Here is a 24,643-nt window from a genome sequence, read left to right on the forward strand (position 1 = left end):
GAATAAATCGCGAGTGTCGATTACGAACTGAGAACAGTAAAACTAACTCTTCGCAGTCTTCTCCATCGCAATTAAATCCCCGATTACGTAATCGAGAGGTCGGCGATTCGCTCTCATCAACGAGTTGCATCCTGGTGAGGAATCTCGCAGCTACCCCCTTCCGGCGACTCTTTCTCCTCCCCGATTATCTCAGGAAGCCAATTCCGTACCTCAGCGGAGACGAAGGAATAAAATGAACTTTCGTATAATTACATCCGTCGCGTCTCAGAGATCTAATGCGATTTGCAGCTCGTCCAGCCGAGGAGAGCAATCTTTCGTCATGGTCTCTAGATAAAATTCACGAGATCACCATTCCGCGATTCGACGTTCGTCAATAACCTATTAATCTTATATTAAGGCACCTTTCTATAATCGCGAGCAGAAGGGAAAAAAAAATATTCCGAATATTATTACGTACAAACTTCGTCCTACAGACATGTAGTCCGATTGAAATAATAAAATGATTATATTTTTATCTTTACTTAATATTTTTATACCTTTTATACGCCACACCTTATCACATTTTTGAATGTGTTTGTAATATTATAATTGCAACGTATAGCACATATGTTCTATCTGTTTCGTGATAAATGATGATGCTGCGAGATTAATGTTTATGTAGGTAGGTGGGATGGCCACAACATCCCAGATAAGAAATGTGAAGGATTAGAAACCTTATTTTAGAAAAGTAAAATTAAGTATTGTCTAAAAGTCTTAAAGTTCAATTTTTTCACATTTTTTTCTATCTTCTAAAGGTTTAACTAATGTGAATTTAAATGCAACATAGTACACTCATGAAAAATATAATAATAATAATAACATTTCTGTGAGGTGTCGTCAACACCCCACCTTCCTACCTTAATGATTAAGAAAGATAAAATTTAAGAAAGATTCAAAGGAGAATTCCGTTAATTTTTCGCGAAACGTAAATCGAAGCGATACCGTTTTAACTGCATAAAACAGCGTTTCCTGCGTTCCGCATTGTGCGCTGGGTCGAGGCTAAACGAGGCATGTTTTTTTTTTCGGCACAATGGTCCCTAAGGTGCGGCAGACGACAAGAGGGGCCATTGTCTCGCGCCCGTTCACTCGCTCGCGACACCCGGCGTACATATGCGCTCGAGAGAACGAGGGGGCGTTGTTCCGACTATCGGCGATAATTGTCCCTTATCGAAGGAGAGAACGCGCGCGAGACGCCGGGCGTGTGTGCAATTAAAAGTCAGCGCGACAACGGACCAACACACCGATGACGACGTTCGAGCTATTCACTGCACCTTTAGACCAGCACGCTAGATGCTGGCGCGCTGTTAATGGACCAACGTGAAATTTCTCGCTATAGTCGCGCGCGTGAATTTAATTGACGCGTTCATTTCGTAATGGAGGACGACCAATGTCGAGGAACAAAAAATTTCTCCTAAAAAGTACTTTAGATTTGTTCAGGCTTACGCCGCCGTCAAAATGCTCATCGGGGGAGGATCTATTCAACACCAAGAAAAATCGTTGCTATATTAATGTTATTCGCTGAGAGAAAAAATTGTAGTGATGACAACTATAAGGGGACCCATACATATTTTATTAATAAAATTATAATATATACACGAAAAAAAATTAATATTAAATCAACAATTTATTGTCTCATATATAAGTAAGAATATAAAATCTTCTTGTTTAAGGTTATAAATTCTTCCAAGATTTTATATTCTTGCTTATATATGAAACAATGAATTTTGTTGATTTGATATTAAATTTTTTTTATGTAGTTAAATAAACTATATTACAATTATTATAACTAAGTTAATAGTTAAAAGAAAATAATAAAAAATAGTTGAAATTTTACTAGATTAGATATAATGTATTACAACTATTTTTTATTAGTTCTCTCAACCATTAATTGTAGTTGCAATAAATAATATAGTACATTTAACTATATATTATTATTTTATTAACAAAATTTGTATGTCCCCTTATAGTTGCCACCACTACAATTTTTTCCCTCGGTGTCAAGATATAGAAAAAAAAATTAGTATCAAATCAACAATTCATTGCTTCATAGGTATATATAAGCAAGAATATATAATCTTCTTAGAAAAATTTATATTCTTGCTTATATATGAAACAACGAATTGTTTCAATACTAATTTTTTCTATATATAAAATGACAGAATATTGCTAGAAAATCGTCGAATCATAAGATCACAAAGTGTACAGCATTTCTTGCTCGCGACAGTACGCAATCAAAACTATTTCGACTAAACGTACATTAAATTTGTGATTAATCGATGGATGACTGTTTCTCCTAAATCGGAAGGCTCGTCAGAGAAAAGTAAAAACCTTCGCACAGTGCTGGATGAAAAGCACTGACAGTCAAGGTGTAGCCTCCCCGAAACAGCTACCTCGCGCTATGGCGTTGCGCACGCGTGTGCATCCGTAACGCATATTCTCCTCTGCATCTGGTTTCATTTACAACGTCGCATTGTGATTACACGCCATACAGGTGTTCTTAATGGGTGACAACATCCGAGGAAACTTGAGGCCCGCGAAATTACCGCGTCTGTTCCTTCCAGTCGATACATCGCGCAGATGGATGTAATCAAGGAACGGCGTAATAAAACACTCTATACCGAATCAAAATTATATTTCGACAACAGGTGCAGTTTAGTGAAAAAAATTAAAGTAAGACGATACTTTCGAAACTTACACACGAACAGGATAACATCTGTAAAATTTGCGGTGCTATTTTCAATAATTTCTTATCATATAATTCAATAATTCCCAACGAGTATCAAAAATAAAATTTAAATTTTAGAAAATTTACAGATAACGTTCATCATTAATTACTTCCAACTTATTTTCATAATTCATTCAGCGATTAATAAGTATGAGTCTCAAGTAGAAAATTATTTTGCTCTTCAGTTCAGTACGTGATTAATTAACATCGTTTTATTTACGATAGACAAGAGAGAGAGAGAGAGAGAGAGAGAGAGAGAGAGAGTGCAGATAATTACACATTATTGGAAATTTGCCAGTACATTTAGTAGAAGAATTTTTCTTTTAGAAAATCTATAATTAATTATCGTCGTCGTAATCCGATGAAGATGCAGCAATTATCGCGGCATCGAATCCGTACCATCGGCGAGGATTACATGACGGCAGATCAAAGCCCGAAGCGACGCATCCTCGATATTATCTCTGCGAGGGAGTTTGCTTCACTTCGGAAAAGCAGATAACTTAGATCGCGGTATTAGACAGCTTATTTCGCAATAAATAATTATTAATTAGCGTGTCTCATAACTGTCGCTAAAACATTTCCAAAAATCCTCTCTGCCTCTTTATTGAGTTTCGTAAAGTCACTAAAATTATAATTAAACATAAAATTCCTATCATTAAAAAAATAATAATAATAATAATACCATCACTGCTATAGAAATCAGAGCAACCCCCCTCCGCCTCTAAAATATTCGATATTAAATCCCGATACTAATTCTGACTTTTCTTCTACACAATCCATTGGTCTTCGATTCAATTCAGCCAATACCCTAATAAAAAATACTAAAAATAAAGGTATTAATATAAATAAATATCAAAAATAATTTAAGAAAAAGAATATCTCTCTTAAAATTATTAAAATCAAAATAATTATAATAAAACTAATACTTCACAGGATGAAACCTTAATTATCTAATTACATTGTTATTAAAATTCTGAAGAATGGTGAAATATATTGAATAGATAAAACGTTGGAAGTGGATGAGAGAGATCAAGTTTTGCACCGTGGGGTTCTAATTCTAAATTCGGAATATCCGAGAGTGCTTCACTTTTGGTAATCCATTCTGGATTGATCGACGTGATCCTAAAATGTCATCCGGTACTGCGTCAGTAGTCTGTGCACTTAGATAACCGTACGCCGATTGGAAATATCAAACTCTGACATTTTCCCCAAAACGGTCATCATCAATTATTCATTTAATTATCTCGTTGAAAACAGATGTAATTGACTCATCGCACGCTTCCCGTTTCCAAAAGCGGGAAATGATGACTATGAATCGACAATATCCAACGCATTTCCGATGCAATTTTAAAATCGCCCATGGCCGAAAACATATTTCTCTCGAAAGGTTTTTCGAGGGGGCAAAAAAATTTTCTCTTTTTTCGATGTAGCTCCGACCAAAAGGCGCATATTATTCGCGATGCTGCGTTGCGTTACGACGACGGGCGGTAACCAGCGATATCGTCGACGATACCGTCGGTGATAAATAACAAACTCGAATGCGAGATGATAAAATGGTATCGTCGTTAAACATTTCTAGTCCGTGTGGTCCGCGAGATATCGGCTACACGCGCAATCAACAACGGCCGCAAACGTTAACGAAGACTGTCACAGGAAAAAAAAAAAAAAAAAAACACGGAAACGCTAAGAGAGAAAAAGCAAAAAAATATAAACAAACGGAAAAATTTATTTATAAATCCTATTTTGCTAGAGACCATGATCCCGGAAATTTATAAAGAACTTATTATTTTTTAACTCAATAAAAATAAAAAATCAATTAAAAAGATACTAAAATGATTCTGTTACATTGCTGCACTGAGAGAAAAAGTTACTAAATTTTAATAAATATTTAAATAGTTGCAATAAAATATTTATATACTAAATATTTAATCAAAGAACCATAAATTTAATTAACTAATCATTGTTTTATTGAATAAATATTTATGTGACGTAAGTAAATATTTCATTGCAACTATTCAAACAAGTACTTATTACGCTCAACCTATAAAGAAAGATCACTTTTGTCTAAGCGATTTTTAAAATTATAAATATCTTGAAAATAGGTGGGTACAAGCACGCGGTTCCGCTCTTGAAAAAACTTTGAGGGTAGAGAAAAGTGCCCATGAAAGCCTGGCAAAGTACGTCATTCTGTCGCTGAACAGCGAACAAAGGAAGTCCAGCGCGGGCAAAATAGACCCCTCTTTACAGATAATGCATATTTGTTGTAAGCAAAATTGATTTTTTTCGTGTTTGACTATATTTACAAGTACAACATATATACAACAAAAAAATTTTTTATCAGTTTTATCTTGAAAAAAAAATGCAAATTGCTTTGCCGAAGAGGTATTATGATAATCTTCGAAATGATACATATCTTGGAGAATATTAGAAAATAACAGTGAGAGGTGATATGAGATCGTAGATTTTGGATAAAAATAATTTTTTGAAGTCAAACATCATTTTTTTCATGACAACCGCTTATTCTTACAAGTTCCAAAATTATGAGATTTCATGTGCCAAACTTAAGCGATTAAGTTAAACAAAATTTGTTGGCTTATTTTTTTAATTAAAATATGAACCTTGAACTTTATTTTCCAATATCAATTAATTAAATTTCATTGATTTTCTCAAGTTACAAATTTTTGAACGTATTACTAGTATACTCGCATTTTGATTTATATATTTGCAAAAATAAAATATTTAAACAAATAGATTAGTTAAATAACGTATAAATCCTTCACTTGAAATAGTTAAGAAAGCTACATAAATTTTTTAATATTTTTTGAATCACTTATCCATTAAAAAAAACCATGCTGGACATTAATGATCCTCCCTTTACAGTTAATGGATGCCAAAAAACACGTTACACAGGGTGAGAGTTAAAATGTATTAATTCTTTCTCAGTGTGAAAGCACATGAATCCTTCAAGCTCTTTCCACAGCTTCCGGTTCAACAATAATACATTTTCGCGGAATAGTTGGTTTAATAATCGCCGGGCTCGTAACTAATTCAAGCAAAGGAGAGAACAACCTTTCAGCTCGTTTTCCCCCTAAAATGCATCGCACTGCATCGCGTCCCGGCTGCGAACCACTGCGCTCTTTGTGCGGCGGTGCTGACAGACCGCCGGTTCTCGTCTGTCGCCCCGCTAGCTCAACTGATACGAAACACATGTGGCGAAACACGCGCCCGTTGCGTTCTGCATATTCTCGTACATATATACGCCCCTTCACGCTCGTCATTTGCTTTTTTTTTGCGACGATAATTCTTCTCTCGGGATACACTCTTTCTCTCTCTCTCTCTCTCTCTCTCTTTCCTTTCGCCACACGTCACGAATCTCCTCGCGCTATTAACTCTCCCGCAACCGGTAACATTAGCGAGAATTTTCACGTTAACGGATTGCCCGATGAAACTTAACGAGGGACGCACAAATCTCGATTTAGATCCTGATGGATTTAGTCACTACGAGCAACTAACAGTAAAATTAACGGCAGTAAATCTGACTGAAGTAAGAATAAAGCTGCGTCACCAGTGTCAGCTGTTCCCATTTCGAGAAAAAGATCATTTTTCAAGTGTAATTTTAAGCTTAATTAAACACTCGTCGATCAGCGTGGTGCTACTATACATCATACTCATCTTAAGAAAAAAAAAAAGTCGATTTCGGACAGCCGAAAGAATCAAACGCTCCGCTAAATCCGGAACGACCCGAATTAACAATTTATGGTTTGCGATGTGCGGCGCGATTATGGAGAACTATCCTGCATATTTTACACTGTGCCGTAATTATACAATATTATCGAAAGATTGATTAATCACATTACGAGTTACATTAATTAATCCTCTGTCCGTTAGTAATCGCTCTGAAATTTTCATAGGCTGTTTCACGGGTTTCCGTTCGCGTTTGACATGGAACAAGAATAAATTTCCGCCCGTAATAGATTCATCGATATCTTTTAATATCGTCTTTATTCTCCAGAAAGGTATCCCAGATCTAAAATATAAATATCTCTCTCTTCCATCGACGATATGATTCTGCATACAGAGATTGTCGGCGATCCATCAAATTCCGTCATGTAGACTGTCACATTACGCGCCACATCTTCCTCCAACGAGAGAAGACGTTTTCTTTCTTTCCTTCGTTTTTTTAATTCAATTTCCAGGAACACAGGGATAGAGATATATGATCTTATATTCTTTGTTCCAATCGTGAGGTATTCCTTTCGCAATACTCGAAAGTTGCGCAATCTTATAATACACCCGGCGGTTTTCCCCGAGGACGAAACATTCCAATTCTACCTCCGCAACGCGGAGGCTCCAGCTTTGCTCGCGCCGAATAAATTTCGATATTAATTCCTAACCGAAATTGATACGATTGATGCGAATAGGAGGCTCGATATTAAAAAACAAAAAAAAATTTCTATTAACGAATAAAGTAATTCAACTTGCTGAAGGAAGTCCAATGGCGTGAGTGGCAACGAATGAAGACAAATACGATTTTAAGATGAAACTTGCGTCGCAAGCGCAAGCTGCATAGGGCGATTATGCCGCGAGTGCACAGCGCGACAAGCGGAGCACGTAGATAAGGTCTGATACGCAGCGAGACGCAGGAAGAGCGTTTCCACTTTCTGACATCCTGCACAGGGTCACGTGGCACAGTTAATAAATCATCCACCGTAGGAGCGAACTTAAACAACTAAGCGTGGTGCGCGACGACGACGAAGGATATAGAGAGTGACGAAAGAGGAAGGAGAGGCGGAAGGAAATTTATTGCGTCCTACTGTCATCTCGTTTGCCGCGGGAATAAAGTGACGCGTGCACCGCACTTCTTTTTTTTTTTTTTTTTTTAACTTGACAGCCATCCCCCGCTTTGACACCGTTTTAATAAAAGAAGTGACGTAAGAGACGTAACGTGTATATAATCGAAAGAAATTGCCCTGCACAACGGGCGCGCAAGTGTGTGCAGCGCGCGCGCGCCGTTTATTTTCTCGCGTCGCGTACCTTTTAACAGATTGCAATGAAAATTAGAATTTGAAATTTATCTGCACACACACACACACACACGCGCGCGCGCGCGCGCGCACGCACGCACGCACACGTATGCATTAATGTCCCATTGATATCTTTGAAAACTGAACTTTAGAAGAATTTTCGAAAATTAAAATTTAAATCAAATAAAAAAAAAAATTTTTTTTCAAATTTTTAATTTTGAAAATAAAACTTTAAAAATAATTTTCTCCTAACCAATAAAAAATAATACAACTTGTAGCAAAATCGTGGAATTGTGCAGTTATCGCTCACACCGCCAGCGACTCGTTAGTTCTTTTCGATCGTCTGGGCGACTCGCGCTTACGAATTCGTTTCAGTCCTTGGAGAATTTGTAATAATCGCGTTAAGCCGGCTCAGCTTAATTGAATCGCTGGTCGTCGTTCAGTGAAATGCAGTAAACGCGCGTAAGGATCAGTGCGAGCGAAATACCGGCTACAGACGGGCTGAGAGACGGACGGACGCACGGACGGGAGAAGCAGGATGCAGCAAAACGCAGCAAGGGACAAAGACAAAGAGAGAAAGAGACAGAGAGGAAAGGACAGAGGGTTTGTGTCAAGGGTCGAAGTTTGCGCAACGCAAACCAGCCTCTCGCGGATAACGCAAACAAGCCTGAAAGACAATGGAGCACCATGACAGACCGTCGACGACGAGTCCTTTGTTTGAGATCATCATGGATCCTGCGGACAATGGAGGCCAATCATATGTCGCGTGCTATCGAGAGATGTAATCCACCCATATAAGAGAGAGAGAGAGAGAGAGAGAGAGAGAGAGGGCAAGAGAAAGGGAGAAACTTCAATTCTTGCAATAGGATTTTCTAGCAGGACGACGCGAGCTCTAATTGCTTGAAACAATGGAGATTATTGTGTGACCGAGCCGCAGAACACAGAGGACCTCCTTCTTTCCCTCTCGACCGAGAGAAACCCCTTTCCGAGACCCACATTGCTTCTCCCAGCCGACACATGACGCGTTAACGGCCCTTAATGGTTACGTAATTGTCTAATTATCCTGCCATATGGTTGAATCACACGTAACAGCCGAGTCTCTGTCAAAGGAACGCGACAACCTCGAAATAAAATTTGATGCAATGAAATACGATCGCATTCGATATGATAACAGTTAGGTTTTTTGTAGTAGAATTTCTCGCCTCCGGCTACGATAATAATATCGATAACATCGCGTGTTACCATAACCGCTGAAAACTATCTAGTTACTAAAATCAAAAAAGTTAAAGTTACAATAATCATAGTATTTTTATTGTAATTTTATTATGGAATTCTTTATAGATCATATTACAGCTTAAATGACTTTTCTCTTCAAGCACTTATTTCATTTTTGCCTTTACGCTTTCTTTCTTCACGTTCAATATTCTAATGTATGTTTCTTTTTTTTCTATTTGTAAAACTTTTTTTTATCTCATCGGAAGGAATTTTCGTCAAGTATCAAACTTTGATCCATCTGTCTTTTTGCTCCTCTGCCAATTTTCAATTCACCAGGCAGCAGGCAGTAATAGTTTATTACACCTATAAACGGGCCGTGCTCTTTCATTCCCCTCTCGAAGTCTATCAACTCAAAGTTACGATGGACACCGAGCTGTCAGAAATTGTCAGAATTTGAAGGGTACGTCACCCTCCGGGCAACGATACGCTCTCATCAGAATGGCTGCCACTCTCATTTCCTTTTTTGTCACATTCAAGTGCACGTTGCTCCCTTCTTTCCGCGTCTCTCGCTCGTATCTCAAGAACAATGATCCCCTCTTTTGAATTTTACGAACTCTTTTAGTTTTGCAGCTCCGCAGTAACTTCAAGCAACATTTGCTTCTGAATTTTTTGACTTTTTTTTTCTTTTCAGTGTATTGTAGAATTTATAACTCACGAAAGGGAACTCCTTATCTTACCGCGTAGCAAAATTTTAAATGGCATGCTTATTTATTTTTATACTAATCAAATTCAATTACGTAATTCTTACTAGCTTCATCTAAATCAATTTTTTTTTTTAATACCTATTGCTTTCATGTAGTTTTTAATTTACGATCTGTGTGCAACGCTTGGCGCATTAATGAATGCGAGACTCGCTACAAATATGTTGTAAAAGGCATGATGGCATTTTTATACAGGACGACACGGCGCGCCATGTTGAAATCAATGAAATGCCAGAATCGTGGTAGCGCAACGAAATGTTAGATTGCTAACGTTGTTATTTCGATTTTCCACACACACACACACATACACACAAAATCCGATCCACTTAGAGCGATTTCGTGCTCGTGCCTCGTTTTCTACCGAATTTAACAAGATACGTAACGACTGCCATCTTCTCACGTATTTCTCACTTCTCGCCGGAGCTCCGACGACGACGACCCCATTGTCGGCGGGAAATCGACTCTTGGCCTCGCTATATACTTTTACTGTAATCCACAAAGTATCCCATCCCCATTTCGCATTTAACTCCCATTTCGAGCACTGCCGATCGGAAATTATTTCGCGCAATTTCTAACGCGAAGACGGATTTAAGTAAAAATTAAAAAAAAAAAAAAAAATTTCAAGTATATTAAAAAAATTTATCGTTGTAATGTTAAAGTTCTTCGGGGATAAGCTGCTTCGAGAAAAACTTTTCCCTTCGTTCCGTTCAATATCATAATTCTTCTCTCGAGATTCTTTCTTCTTTTACGAGAAAAAAATATATATATAAAGCACTAATGTTTTCTATGCAGATTCATCGGTTCAGTTTATGTCAGAAAGTGAATTAATTAAAGTTAAAAAAAAAAAAAAACTTTTTCTTCGCTCTCCGTTCAATATTATAAATTATAATTCTTGTCGAGATTCTTTCTTCTTGTGTAACAAAAAAAATAGATATAAAGCACTAATGTTTTCTATGATGATTCACTGGTTTCATTTATGTCGAAAAGTGAATTAATTAAAGTTATCGAACGTAATTAACGGATGATTAACGAGAATCGACGACCGATGCGTTCGATCGCTGGAATTCAAGCTATCAAGTCTCGGGGCTGTGATTACGGCTGTTTCAGCCATGCTATAATCTATTTTCCAGCCACGGATGATTATCCAACCATACGGGTACAACTGCGGGCAGTAAATTAGGTTTATAAATCTCTCCAGTGACGAGCTTTCGATACTCGCAGTTCCTTAGTATAACAATACTTGAGAATGTTCCCTCTTTAGGAATACCGTAATTCCCAAAATATAATTAATGAAATTAATATTACAATAATAAAGTAAAATAAAGTAAAATAAAGAAAAAAATAAAATAAATAATACTTAAAACAGATTGTAAAATAAAAATTTTATAATTTTACATAAATTATTATTACGCGTAATTAACGTGCGGACCTTTGGAAAACGCGTGCGAAAATTGATTCCGTTAAAATATCATAATAATCCGTAAATTCTTTCTTTGCGGTAATTAAAACCCCCAAACTCGCTTATTAATGCGAACTCGTTTTCCGTACCTCTCGGAGACTTTATTCCAAGGCGAGCAGGCAAAAGTCGGGAACTTTGTGTCCCAGTGAGTAAAACGCGATTGTTCGTCGCGAAGTCGAGTCAATTAGCGCACTTACTCGAGGCTTGACCTTTATTTTCAGCGAGTTTTTAATTACCGCGTAGCAAAAGTTCCACGGAAACACTCTCGCTTGTATATGCGCGCGAGAATGAGAGAGAGAGAGAGAGAGAAAGAGAAAAGAGGATTTTAAAATATGCACTGGCAAAACTCCTTTAACTACGTTCATCTATTTAACTAACACTTACGCCCCCATTTGGCATTTAATTATAATTTAAAAAAATTAATTCGGAATTCACAAAGCCGATTAGCAAAGTAAAATAAAAAGAAGAATCGTGGAGTATTAGACCGATAACAAATATAACATTAATTATTATGATTATATATTTTAAAGAGAATTAAATTATAGAAATATTGTAGTATATATTAAACTTCAACTTTCTTTAAGTATCAAATTCTGCAGCAAACGGAGATTGAAAAATTAGTTTGAAAATTGTATTTTTTACATGTAAATAATTCTGATTATTTTTATCATAATTTCTCATCACTTATTTTATAATTTTGTTATTAAAGTGCGGTTCGTTCAGTTGATCCTTTACATAAGTTTACTTTAGGCAAATCTATTTTGCAACTTAATAAAATACGAGAACTTTCGGACGGATTAAACTACTCTGATTTCCATTACAAAAATATATAATAGCGCAGTTGCGATTGCATTCATCCTCGTGAATGTGTCGGGAACTTTAGTTGCAGGATGACGTTCGCTGAAGAGGGAACTGCTTCTGCTTTATTTCACGGATAGCAGAAACCAGTCGTTCATTGAGAAATTCACCACGTAAGACAACCATTGTTCGAAATGCCGCCGAAATCAGCATTCCGTATTTGATGTGTTTCATTCACGCAGAGATATGCAAATAAATAGTTATGTCTCCAAGATATGCGACGAGCGCGTTCGAATACATCAGATCGTTTTTTATTCCGACAGTTTTGATTTAAAACCGATCAAATCTTTCCAAGATTTCAAGATTTTTAAGATGTACAAAATTTCCAGACTTTTATTCGAAAAATGTCGGCCTTTGTGAATTTTTAATCTTGCCCAAAGAACAAAATAAAACGAAAACTAAATCTAACTCGACATAAAAGAATAATGGAATGACAGAAAAATCTGCGCAAGAATCCACAAATTTTCGCGTATTCAGAACACTCAAGAACATAAAAAGAGAGAGTAGTTGAGTAACTGATTGATTGATTGATTGTAAATTTATTATACTCTACAATAATCCTTTTAAGAACATATATGTGTCGAGAAAAAAAAGTGAAACAGAAGATTAAAATAAAACAATAAAATACAAAAAAAAAATGGAAAGAGAGAACATTACAAATAATCCTTCTTTCTTGGCAATAAATCAAAAACGCTCATGCCTCTGTTGTTTTAAACATTTCGGAGACTACAATTCAGGTGTGTGTATTACATTTAAAAATATATAGCTACTTTTCTCTCGTAATAAAGGTCCGAGTATTCTTCGGAAATTATATGTCACTCACTCTAGATGTAATGTTATAGATAAATAAAAATAACTTCGGATATCGTTTCTTTCTTTTTTAAATTTATTTTTCTTTAAAAAGATATTTCGTTCGTTGAATTAGTATCTTTCGACGTATCGTAAAATGTCGGCGAAATAATTCAAATGGATCGCAAAAAAATCTAGCCGTTAAAATAATTCACGGGGTTCCCGATATTATCACGCCGTACTCGCATTTTCGCATTGTAAATAATTCAAACGTCACGAATAATGGTCATAAATTTTTCCATGCGGGAGAATAGAATCATATTCGCACGCCCAGTGTTTGCAAAATCTGAACCACGAGGGTACAGTGCCAGCATAATCCGCGAATATCGCGAATATTGTGCTGGTCGATTTTTCCCGGATCGAATATCAAGAAAAATATTCTCGCCGACGGAGGGAACACGGTCGATCCGAACTCATCAATTTGAGATGAAATCGTGTGTATAGAACGCCACCCTTTGTGAGCATACGGCTAGCCCAATCGCCCTTTAAAGCTGTTGACATCTGACCTCAAAAGAACACGCGCCTGCCATTTTCGCGGATAGATGTCAAGCTGCAGTAGCAAAATAAAGATATTTCTTTTTTTTTCATTCGGAACAAAAATTCTTTGTTCTGCCATTGCAGCGGAAAAATCCGCGAAAATTCCGAAAAAAAATTTTCTCTAGAAACTTTTTAATCTATGTATAATTTTATAAACGTGAATTTATTGTATATTGGAAACATTATTAAAAGAATCAATTTAAATTAATTTAAATATATAATTTTTTTTCTCCAATATAAATGTTTTAATTTTTATATAAATTTGTTAAAGAGATAATCTTTGAATTAATAAATTCCAAGTACGCAAAAATATAAGTGAAAAACGCTGAAACGATGATTTAAATATATTTTTGATTACAATTTTTGAAATATATAAAATTGTTTAAGTCATAAATGTATTAATATATGTCAACGCGGAAAACCGTGATGGACAATGCAAAATATAAGGCAAAAATTAAAACCATAAAAATTAATGTAACAATGATTTCACTTTTTTATGAACAAATTGAAAATCCGTTAGTTGGACGTCCGCCAACTGAAAAGCGGGATTCGCGAAAGAAACGAAAAAGAAAACACGTGTAGAAAAGGAAATTGTGCCACGTGCATTGTTTTCTTACAAACGAGCCTATTATTCGGCAATCTCTCGACCGTGTCCGAGTTACCAATATCGACAAGATGTTTTCTTTCGATTTCGAATTTCTAACGATAGTCTGTTATATCTTGAGACTAGAAATCAAATGCGCCGTAATGATATTATATGTCTCACATTTTTCAATGTTACAAAAATATAATAAAATATATTATACATGACGTTAAATTGAATTATAGTTAAATAATTACAATACATTATCCAATATTATTGAATAATGCACATAAATTTTTTATTTCAATATTGATATTGAACTCATACAAGTTGCAAATGTTTGCGTATGTTTAAGTGTTTACCCACTATGTATTTCTATATCAATCGCCATTTTGATTGATGGCTTCAATCTCGAGAACAGTCTCGCAAAAATTTCCTCGTACATTTCCGATTCAATTTACACTCCCGGCTCTCTTTCTTCCGGCGGCAGTCACACGGGGGGAAAACGCCATAAAACGGCGGTGCTCCAGTTTCTGGCATACGAATTTCGCCACATCTGTGTAAAACGCCGCGCGAAAATGTTTCGCTTACGACGAATAGAATGAGCCACCATTTCAGCGTAATGCACGTAATATTTCAAACGCGGAGAATCATATGGAGCTTTTGTTAAGAAGCGACTTAATATAGCGATTCTGTCGCAGAGCACTTTAATGGACTTCGACTAAGATATGGCTGAAAATACCTTAACAGCAGTAAAGACACTCCGAACGATCGAGTTAGGTAAATTAAATTCTAGCCGTAGTATAAATTTTCCGGATAATAAAATGTAAGTTAAATATAAATTTAAATCTTTCCGCAATAAATGGAGAAAAATAAGAAAATTTCTCAATTTTTCAGACGTCGCGATGTGTTTTCCGTGACATTAAATATTCCATTACACAAAATTGCGCGTTACGAAAAATTTGTGAAAGTATTCGCCAGGAAAGACGGAGATTTCTACTAACTCGGTTAATTTTGCTTGCAGCGTCCGGTTGCAAAATTTCCCGTACTCTCCTGTCACCGCGTCGCCTTCTTTTATGCATTCGACTTCCAAGTTTGGCATCCGATAGCGAATGAAGTTAAATGGAGTGAAGAAGAAATAAAAAGAAAGAAGGAAAAAAGAAAAAGGGAGAGAGTGAAAGATAACGGGTCGATCTTTGATCTTTGGCGAGAAAGCTTTTTGTCACTTGGAAAAAGTGATGCGCCAAAACGGCGGATATGTGTCGATACTCTTTGTGTTATTACTACTTGGTTGATTTTTATCTTAAAAAAAGAGAGAGAGAGAAGTTTGTGGATAAATCCCATTAAATAAACTCGTGAACTTCTCGTTTACGATCCTCATTAGGAAAGTATTTGTTTATGGCTCTTGAGCGTTTTTAGAGGGTCCACGAAGTTAATCAAGTTGCGCTAATTATTTCGGTGCTCATTATAAAAAAAAGTAGAAGTTGAAGAAGCTCACTTTTGAAAGTGGCAAAAAGTAAAAGATATTTGGCACTTGAAATATTATTATATACTCTTAAAAGAAATAAATACGTGCGTTTTATATGTTTCATTAGTAAATATGTTTTTTTTAATACAGATTTTTAAACAAAATTTGTATATTTTATAAAGAGAATTAATTTAATATTTTATAATAAAAAAACGAAAGAATAAATTTAATTAATAATGGTAATTTTTCTTCGCAAATAATATTAATATTATACCACGATATATGAAATTGCCAACTTTTCAGATAAATTTTTCAAATAAGAACGGTGTTTCCGTTCCTCCCTTTGTTCTTATCCCAACACGATCGAGGGAAACGTTTTGATATTACGTTGAAAATGTGTCTCCACCCGATTTTATGGAGAGACGTTTTCCCGATATACTCCGAAAGGTAAACACGATGGATCAACTTTCGACTTTCAGCTTTGGGGATTCGTCTTTATCTCCTCAAAGTCCAGTTGACTGTACGAACTGTCGCGTAAGGATCCTACTATCCTTTTGCGGATCACGTAGTCCAACCGTGGAAACATTCTGTCCTGTAAACAGTGACAGTTCTCTATCCCCATTCTGTTCAGTGAACCAAATTCCCGTTTTGCACCCGTGTTGCCGTATCTCGATATCGATATCGCGAGAACTCGTTATATAAAATGTTCGTAAATATTCTTCGCCATCGGTTACTATAATTTTAGAATACTACAATGTAATATTGCGAGATTTCATACGTATCCACTTTATGTATCAAATGAAAAAAAATTTTTCTATGTAATATAGCAATATATGTATTTATAAAAAAAATATTTCCCGTTCAGAACATTTGCAAGACTTGGTGTTTCCTTAAGAAAATTATTAAGTATTTTTCTATCATTAGAGTTAGATGACTCGTATGGATATTAAAAACCTATTTCTAATTAACGTTCTTTCCTCAAATAAGATTCAAAAAGAGGAAAGAAAATTTATGGCTAGAAAATTCATAAAATTCACATTCGAGGCACCAAAGACGTCGTTAATTTCGACGAGCTACTCACCCGGGAGATCGTTGAGAAAGTTAACGAAAGTGCCGTCGCCATTAATTTCCTACCCACATTAGTCGTTAAGACACTCGTCTGTACCCCAATTTTTCCCACACTTAAAAACACACGGCACTTAATCGGAAATGAAAAAGAAACATAATTTCAACATTTATAAAAATATGTTTTTCATTAGAATATATTAACAAAGTCCTACGCTGACAGAAAAAATTGTAGAGGTGGTGACTACAAGGGGACAAATTTTGTCAATAAAATTATAATACAATATATAATTAAGTGAATTATATTATAGTTATTGCAACCAAGTTAATGGTTAAGAGAACTAATAAAAAATAGTTATAATTACTATATTATATAGTGCATTACATCTATCATTTATTAGTTCCTTTAACTATTAACCTAGTTACAATAACTATAACATAGTTTACTTAACTACATATTTTAATTCTATTAATAAAATTTGTATGGTTGTCCCCTTGTAGTTGCCACCACTACAATTTTTTTCTCAGTGTATTATAGTTAAGAAACGACAGGTTATAAATATATTTTTGCATATAGAACAGTACGTGACCGAGGGTAACATTTTCAAGACAAGTTGCATCGTGGAGTATTAAATGCATCGCATTAAAGCTTACGCAGGTGCATACAGCCGTCGGTATTTTTACCATTCGTTTTTCAACACGGAAATAAAAATACGAATTATTAATGTAAAACTGCACTTTCAATGCACATGAATCTCGCGCAAGCTGCTCTCCATAAAAAGCACGTATCCTGCTTTGACGCCAGGCGCGCGCTGATGGGAACAAATAGAACCCAGTTAGAAAGGCAAACGAATCCTCGTTTTCGGCGCGCGCGAAAATCTGCCAAATTTACCCCGATCGAAATCGCGCACAAAGGGCCCGGTCGTTCGGCACTGGCCTTTCTGCCGGGATTCACTGAATTCGCGGGGGAATTGTAGCATGATAACCGGATAACGAAGTTAATTGCTCGATCTGCCCAATCCATGTCAGCACGCACTTTAATTCGGACTCCGGTCGTCGCGAACTTTTCCCAACGAGAGTGAAAATTACGTGGATGTTTTTCGTGTGCACACAAGTTCTCTTTCTCTTCTCTTCCGCCGGAAGGTCCGCTTCGTTAAGATAACAAATTAACGAGCTCGCCTGGATTAGCGCTAATTAGCATCCGTGAATATCAGCGGCTGCGCTAAATACTGTACAAGGCAACAACAGTCAAGACGAGCATCTCAAGAATACGTAAACGCACTTTGAACGATGTACAGTTAATTAACAACGACAACGGCGATAACAGATTACGGGTCGTAAAAAATTCAGACAACGTTTTCCGATCCAACTTTAACATCCTTTCCATTCATAATTTTAATGAACATTGCGAGATTCTGAAAGTGCAGTTTTACGTAAATAATTCATTTATTTTCTTTTTGGAAGATAAATAATAAAAATATCAACGGCGTGCGCTTCTTTTACGTAAGCTTTAATACAATGCATTTAATAATCCACTTTGCGATTTGAAAATTTTATCCTCGGTCACGTACTATCCTATGTAAGTATATTATACATTTACATCCTGAGACTTTGATTTATGATACATATATATATATATATATTTCAAAGTTTCGTAATACACGTTTTAACGTTTAAAATGTTTATTTGAAACCAAACGAGCATTTGCAAACTGATACGTAAACATGAAAAATAGTAAAGATATATTTATATTAAAATAAACGTTTATAAAAACAAACTGTGTAATGTATGTAGATTAAAATTGAAGAGTTAAAAGTAATTTTTTCTACATTATTTTACTTTCTATTGTTCTATCGTTCCGAAAAGTAATTGAACTACAATATAGCTAAACGACTTGGGCTTTCATATCGAGATAAAACTGACAAAATAATAAAAAAACGATTATTACAAAAATAAAAACAGAATGTCGTTGCGAATGCAATACAAATTATTTCGACGAATAAATAGAAATGCGAATTATCTTATAATTTGATATTTTGTTTAATTGACGCGGTTTAATTATAAATCAATAAAATCACGTCTATCGGTTTATTGCTAGAGGGTGCCACATGATGCACCGGAATAGAGTCGATATTGCAGCTGTTCTTCGTATCAACGCGAATCCGTTAGTTCTCTGTGATACCGGCATGATTCAAGTCAGCAGAGATCTGTTTTATCGTTGACATTCGAAAATATTACGTACATTCGCAAACATTAAAAATAATTATAATAAAAAAAATAATTAGCACTATACTTATTGATAAATTTAAATCACGCAAACATGCGTGATTATTGAATAATAAAAACATGTACGTTTGATTGTTTCTTCTGCAAATTTTTCAATATTTAGTTTTACACAAAGAAAAACAATGAAAAAATGTTCTGTATTTTATATATATATTTTCTATATTTTTAAAATCTTTTTTAAATTTTTTTTTCAAAAATGTGATTAGAAAACACTGATAATACTAAATATTTATGAAATATTTATCAAGCTAACATATTTCGCGTGGGCCACATAAACGTGTGAGAAAAGTTTATTTTAAAATTAAAACATTAAAGGAAACGTTGCATGTTTAAAATGTAAAAATACGTGCTCGAGTATTAGAGTTGGCAGCACGTTCTAATAACGGAGAGTCGCGTGTCAAGAAGAGCGTGTAAATATCATCTCGGCGCGCTAAAGCGTTTCTAATTCTCTCAAGAAAATGCAGCTCATGCAGCGCATTTTCGTCGTACTACAATTTGCGAGGGATCTAAGAAGATTCGCCAGTTGGCCGGGTACCAACAATGTCAATGGCATTTCCGAGTCGGGTTAGTGCGTTAATACGGGGCGAGGTCCCGACACGAGGAAGCTCACAATTAAGGGAGACCAGACATCCTGTTTAGAGCGGCTCGACGGACCAACAGGTACCCTACGGATGAATTATCTCGCGTTGAGAAACGCACTGGGATATTATTATCGTTTCTCACGTCACGCCGCGTCCCGTATAAATCCGTCCGCGGGTTTTCGTCGCTGCAGCGCTGCCACGAAAAATGCATCGCCGCATCCCGACTACGAGTGACTTGCAACTCGCTCCGAACGCGTCCTCGTCGACGAAATTACACGGATTCTTGAGTAATGATCTTCAACCGGAGGTAAACCGCACGACTTTGTTCTCAATTTTCACGAACGAGAATTGAGACGGCTATTTTCGGATGACAGAGATCATGATTTTGAAAAATGTTTCAAGTCAATAGTAAGAATACGATAATAGTTGGATGACGAAAGATCTATACGTATTTGTAAAAACAATAAAAAAAACTTTTAAAATTGAATACGTAATTTAGGTAAAATTAAAGAGCTTCTAGATTATCGTTGCAAACGCACGAGGCTATTTTCTATGACAACACTATCGACGTTCTTCAAATATTATCCCAACATGATTTACAGAAGCAGCAAACCTACGTTTTCATCTTTTTATCGCAGTCGGTTTAAAAAGACGTTTCTCTCGCCTTCCACCTTGCTCCAGATATTTGATTTACATCGTATTTTATATCGCGCGTGCCCACAATAGGTACTCCATTTTATTGGAAGATTACTCTAATCCACTCGTGTAACAAGGTGTACTTACCTCCAGGTGAGATTCCGATACGGCCATTGTTGTCCGTGAATAGTGAAACGCTTATGCCTCGTCTTGGTAAATTTGAGATCCGGCTGATCCGGTAATCCGCATCTTCTAGCCCTCATTAACTTCTTCGTCGCCTCGTCGATCTCCCCCGTCGCCGGAATGCCACCGAATTTCTGAAAAAAAATTAGAAATATTCACAAACCGTCAAGATTTATCACGCGAAAATGAAATTTTTTATAGTTTAAGAAAAAATATTATAAATTATACAGAAACTTTATTTGCTTGTTTTGCATTTATTATTTGCCAATCGATATTGAAAAGAAATTGAGAGATGCCGAGAATTTTTAAGTATAATTATTTGTAACAACATTAATCATTCTCCTCTGCGTAACGTTTTTTTTATCTTCTATAAAATTATATAAATCAAAATGAGGGATATAAAAATATCAAAAATAAAGATAAATAAAGATCTTTATTCTTTCTATTTATTCTCTACATATAAAACATTTTGATATGACACTTAAAAAGAAAAAATATATATATCAAAATATAACCAACGAATCTATATCTCGCTGTTTTAACCGATACCTCGAGAGAATTTTCTTTTATCGTTCGCGTTTTTCCGGAAACATAATCGCTTCCACCAGATCCTTTTTTTTTATCCATTTGAACAGAGATAAACGCTTTCGAGTATTTCAACCAGAGGCGCGTCCGGAATCTGACAAACGCGATTATCGATAAAACCATCGAGAGACACGGTCTACGGACGGAGCCCGAGCTTCAAACCTGAGATTAGAATGTCCGAGGCATTCCGATGCGTTTCATTTCGCGTTTGAGCTTGATCCCTTCGATCAGCGATCCACTCGGCTCCGCTCCGCTCCTCTCAGACAATGGTTGGGAATGCAGACATTTGCGAGGCAAAAATAGTAAGAATGCACCTCGCGCTCGCTCAATGAAGATTTACATGAGAATAGAGAATAAGGAGAATGTATGGCGGCATTCGACGAAATCCCCCGGGACATTTGCCCCATTTTCCTATTTCTTTCGACGGGATTCCCATCGCTTCGTGACAGCTTCCGGAGAATCGGTGAATCGCGTTTTCAAGAATACTTTTGCGGAATAAAGGAATTCGCTACTATGGCCTCCTCTCAGTGAACCCCATTTTTTTTTTTTTTTTCAAGTAGTTTTCATATTACCTCAAAGTGTTACATTTAAACATATTACGTAAGTTGCAGAACGAGAATGATAAAATTAATCGCAACCAAATTGCGAAAGTTGGCGCGCTGCAATTACATTTCGCTTAAAGCTTTCAGAATTGAACAAAATGTTGCAATTAAAAGTTTTTATATGCAAATTGCGTAGAAACTTTTATGCAAAACAAGGAAAAATATGTTTCATACTCGGAATAATGAAATATTTAAATCTTAAGCTACTACAAGACAACTAACTTAATTCTTGCGGCGCGATAAAATTCCATCTATCATAAATTTCGCTTACCTGCAGATTTTTGATGGCATCCCTGAGTTGATCCTCCGTCCGTAAATTTCCTGTTTCGAAATCGCTCTGAGGTAAGTAGCCGAATTTCATGAGATAATTTTGCTGCAACAGAAAAAGAAAAAAAAAATTATTAGCCATCGACATTAACTGTATGTAGAATAAGCATTCGCATGTATAACAGTAAAAATTAAATATACAATTGAAAAAAAAAAAAAAAATCGTTTCGTAAATACTCCTTTGGTCTTGCAAAAATTTCCTTGCATACCAAATTTCGCATTATCAGTCGTCAAAATTGCGTTCTAATCGACAATGTTACGCAACAATGCGCTATTTGCTCTTCATTAAGTAACATATGCAATATTCTTGAATTGCTCGTAATTCAGAGCCGGAAATCTAATATGTTTCCCATTGAGAAGTGAATTTTGCCTACACATTCGTAAATTCACAACCACTCCCGTGCGCGGGATGTTGTTAATTTATGTACTTTACCGTGATTATACATCTGGCAACTAACTTAATGAGAAATAGTTCAGCAAGTTCACGCATTATCAGATCGCGCATGCGGCGCCGATTATTACGAAACGATAACCATCTCTCTCTCTCTCTCTCTCTCTCTTTCTCGATTGATTCGTTGGCCGGCACGGCGATTTATCGAGTCGCATGTTGATGAAAATCACGGCACAATCCTTTCTTCTCTCTTTACACGCTGCTAACAAGCGCGGAAACGCGAGCGGATCAGAGTGGAAATTATTTTGCGACACGAGATCGTTACCGTAACGAGGATAAAACGTGTGCACTATGTAATTCCGAGATATACGTTAAAGTGTCGCGGGCGTGTGCGTGCAAATACAAAGTGCTTATTTGCGCTTAACCGTATTGATTTATTGTGTCATATCGGGATAAAAATTGTAGGAACCAGTTGGCGGAGCCATAACATTCAGCGCACTTCGAAACTACGAAGGAAAAATATTTTTCAAAGCTTTTCATGTAACTAGTTTTGTTTTATTAACCTTTCGCCTGCATCAATATTATTTCATTACTCATCGTCTAACAAACTTGCGCTGATAAAGTCGTTTGAAAAAAAAAACTGGTAGAACAAACGTATGAATTTAATTTCGCTTAACAATATGACAATCCGCTGAAAGATTTAAAAGGACGCGTATCTTCGGATGAGATTTTTTTTAACGTATTGAATTTCTACTTCTTTTTATAACTAGTTTATTCGCGAATAAAAATTTGATGGATGCTGATCCGTTGGCCACGACGTTGTCAAAGAACGGCTTCGTCGAATGGTCTTGTAAGTAGTGGAATAATGCGAGGATTGCGGACGTGATGTAGAAGCGAATGCGCGAGGGCCAAAGGAGAGGTGAAAGATCATAAATTCATAGAAATTCACAAGACATAAACGTTCAGTCGCAATTCCATGCCAAGTCATGGTCAATTATTCCGCGTTAAATTTTTCTCTTTTCATCTTTTTTTTTTATCATAGATTGTTACGAGCACGGTCGTAAATGCTAAATTACAGACCGCAAGATCAGGCAAGACTATACTAGAGTTTGCGAAACATATATCACGTTACGTAAAATGTAAGTGCGATATTGCACATGAACATACCGTGTTAAACACGATGCACATATAGACTGTGTGAGATATGCAAATGGTTGAGAAATTAATTAGAACAAACCTAGTCTGCTACCAAACATTGATATTAGATTTATTATCTAATAATAAATCTAATAATAAATTAAAAAAAAAAATCCTTTTTAATTAAGAAAATTGTTCACAATATATAATTAGAATACCAATTCAGTTAACGTAATCTAAATAATTCCTATATTACAAAATAATTTTAGAAGAAAATTTGTTCTAATTATGGTCATAAATAAATTAATAATTATTCGTAAATTAATTATTAAATAAGAAATAAATAGAAAAAGAGACTGCTAAATAATCAATTCGAAATAATTACTGCATTTTTCTCAATTCTCTACTTGTAAGTAATAATAAGTAATAATAAATTGTTTAAATGTATTTAAATTTTATCTTTATAGATTAAGTTATGCGTCTCTATTTTCAATCTTTTTCTTAGAGATTTCTCTTTTTATAGATTCTCATAATTCAGAAATTGTGCCATATAATCTTCAATTACATTTTCTTAATTTAAGAAAATATTTTTCGCGCTTAAAGTGCGAAAAGGGACAGCGCGGATGTAATTTCGCGGATTGCTGGCGTACTAAAATCGCCGCGAATTTCGCGGAAAGAGTCCGTTGAGATGACGAAATGGTCGGAAGTCTGTTAGTCGACACGTGGCGGGGTGTCGCTATCTTTAGGGGTTCCTCGAGTATCGCTCCAGACGAAGGAAGCGTCTTGTTCCCGACTGCCGCCGCCGACCGTCTCCCGGCACGAGAACGAATTCCGATTCGTGCCAGAAAATAAAAAAGCTCGTGCCCGCGCGCTGTTCCGACTTTCGGCGAAGAGAAAAAGAAGAAAGAGATGCGAGAAAAACGATTAAAAAAAAAAAAAAAAACTTCCTGGCGAAAGGGCGTTCGGTAATACGGGCAAGCAAGAAAAGTGCGAAACAGTTTAACTCGCTAAACCAAAATAATTAATTAATCAATATTAGTAATTAATACGAGTATTAATTAATAACATTGAAATTATTTTCTAGCAATGTGACGAACGATAAATGCTGCGTGCTTTTCAAGATCCAATTGCAATAATGGCGACAAATGTCACGATTCTCGTGAAGTTTTGAATTTCTTTCTGTCGAAGTTTCTCACAGATGAATTTACAGAGCATCTAAGGTAAAAAAAAAAGCCAAACATAAAACGCGACGCAAACTTTCGCTTGTCTTCGCGCATCCTTAAAGCCTTTCAAGTACCAACGATAAATGCGATGTTCTCCGATATCCTCGAC

At 35.9% G+C, this 24,643-nt stretch overlaps 1 protein-coding gene across 4 annotated transcripts in view; it reads right to left on the reverse strand.

The window, feature by feature from the left end:
• LOC105199222 (matrix metalloproteinase-2) overlaps positions 1–24,643 on the reverse strand; it is a 184,658-nt gene that overhangs the window by 92,619 nt on the left and 67,396 nt on the right. For all 4 annotated transcript variants that reach the window (XM_026137978.2, XM_011166207.3, XM_039457605.1 and 1 more), the window contains 2 exons: positions 21,728–21,829; positions 20,234–20,403 (listed from right to left, as the gene is read on the reverse strand). In XM_026137978.2, coding sequence (XP_025993763.2) covers positions 20,234–20,403; positions 21,728–21,829 — 272 coding nt within the window. The remainder of the gene's footprint in view (positions 1–20,233; positions 20,404–21,727; positions 21,830–24,643) is intronic.

Source organism: Solenopsis invicta, chromosome 14, assembly GCF_016802725.1.
Source record: "Solenopsis invicta isolate M01_SB chromosome 14, UNIL_Sinv_3.0, whole genome shotgun sequence".
Lineage (NCBI taxonomy): Eukaryota > Metazoa > Arthropoda > Insecta > Hymenoptera > Formicidae > Solenopsis > Solenopsis invicta.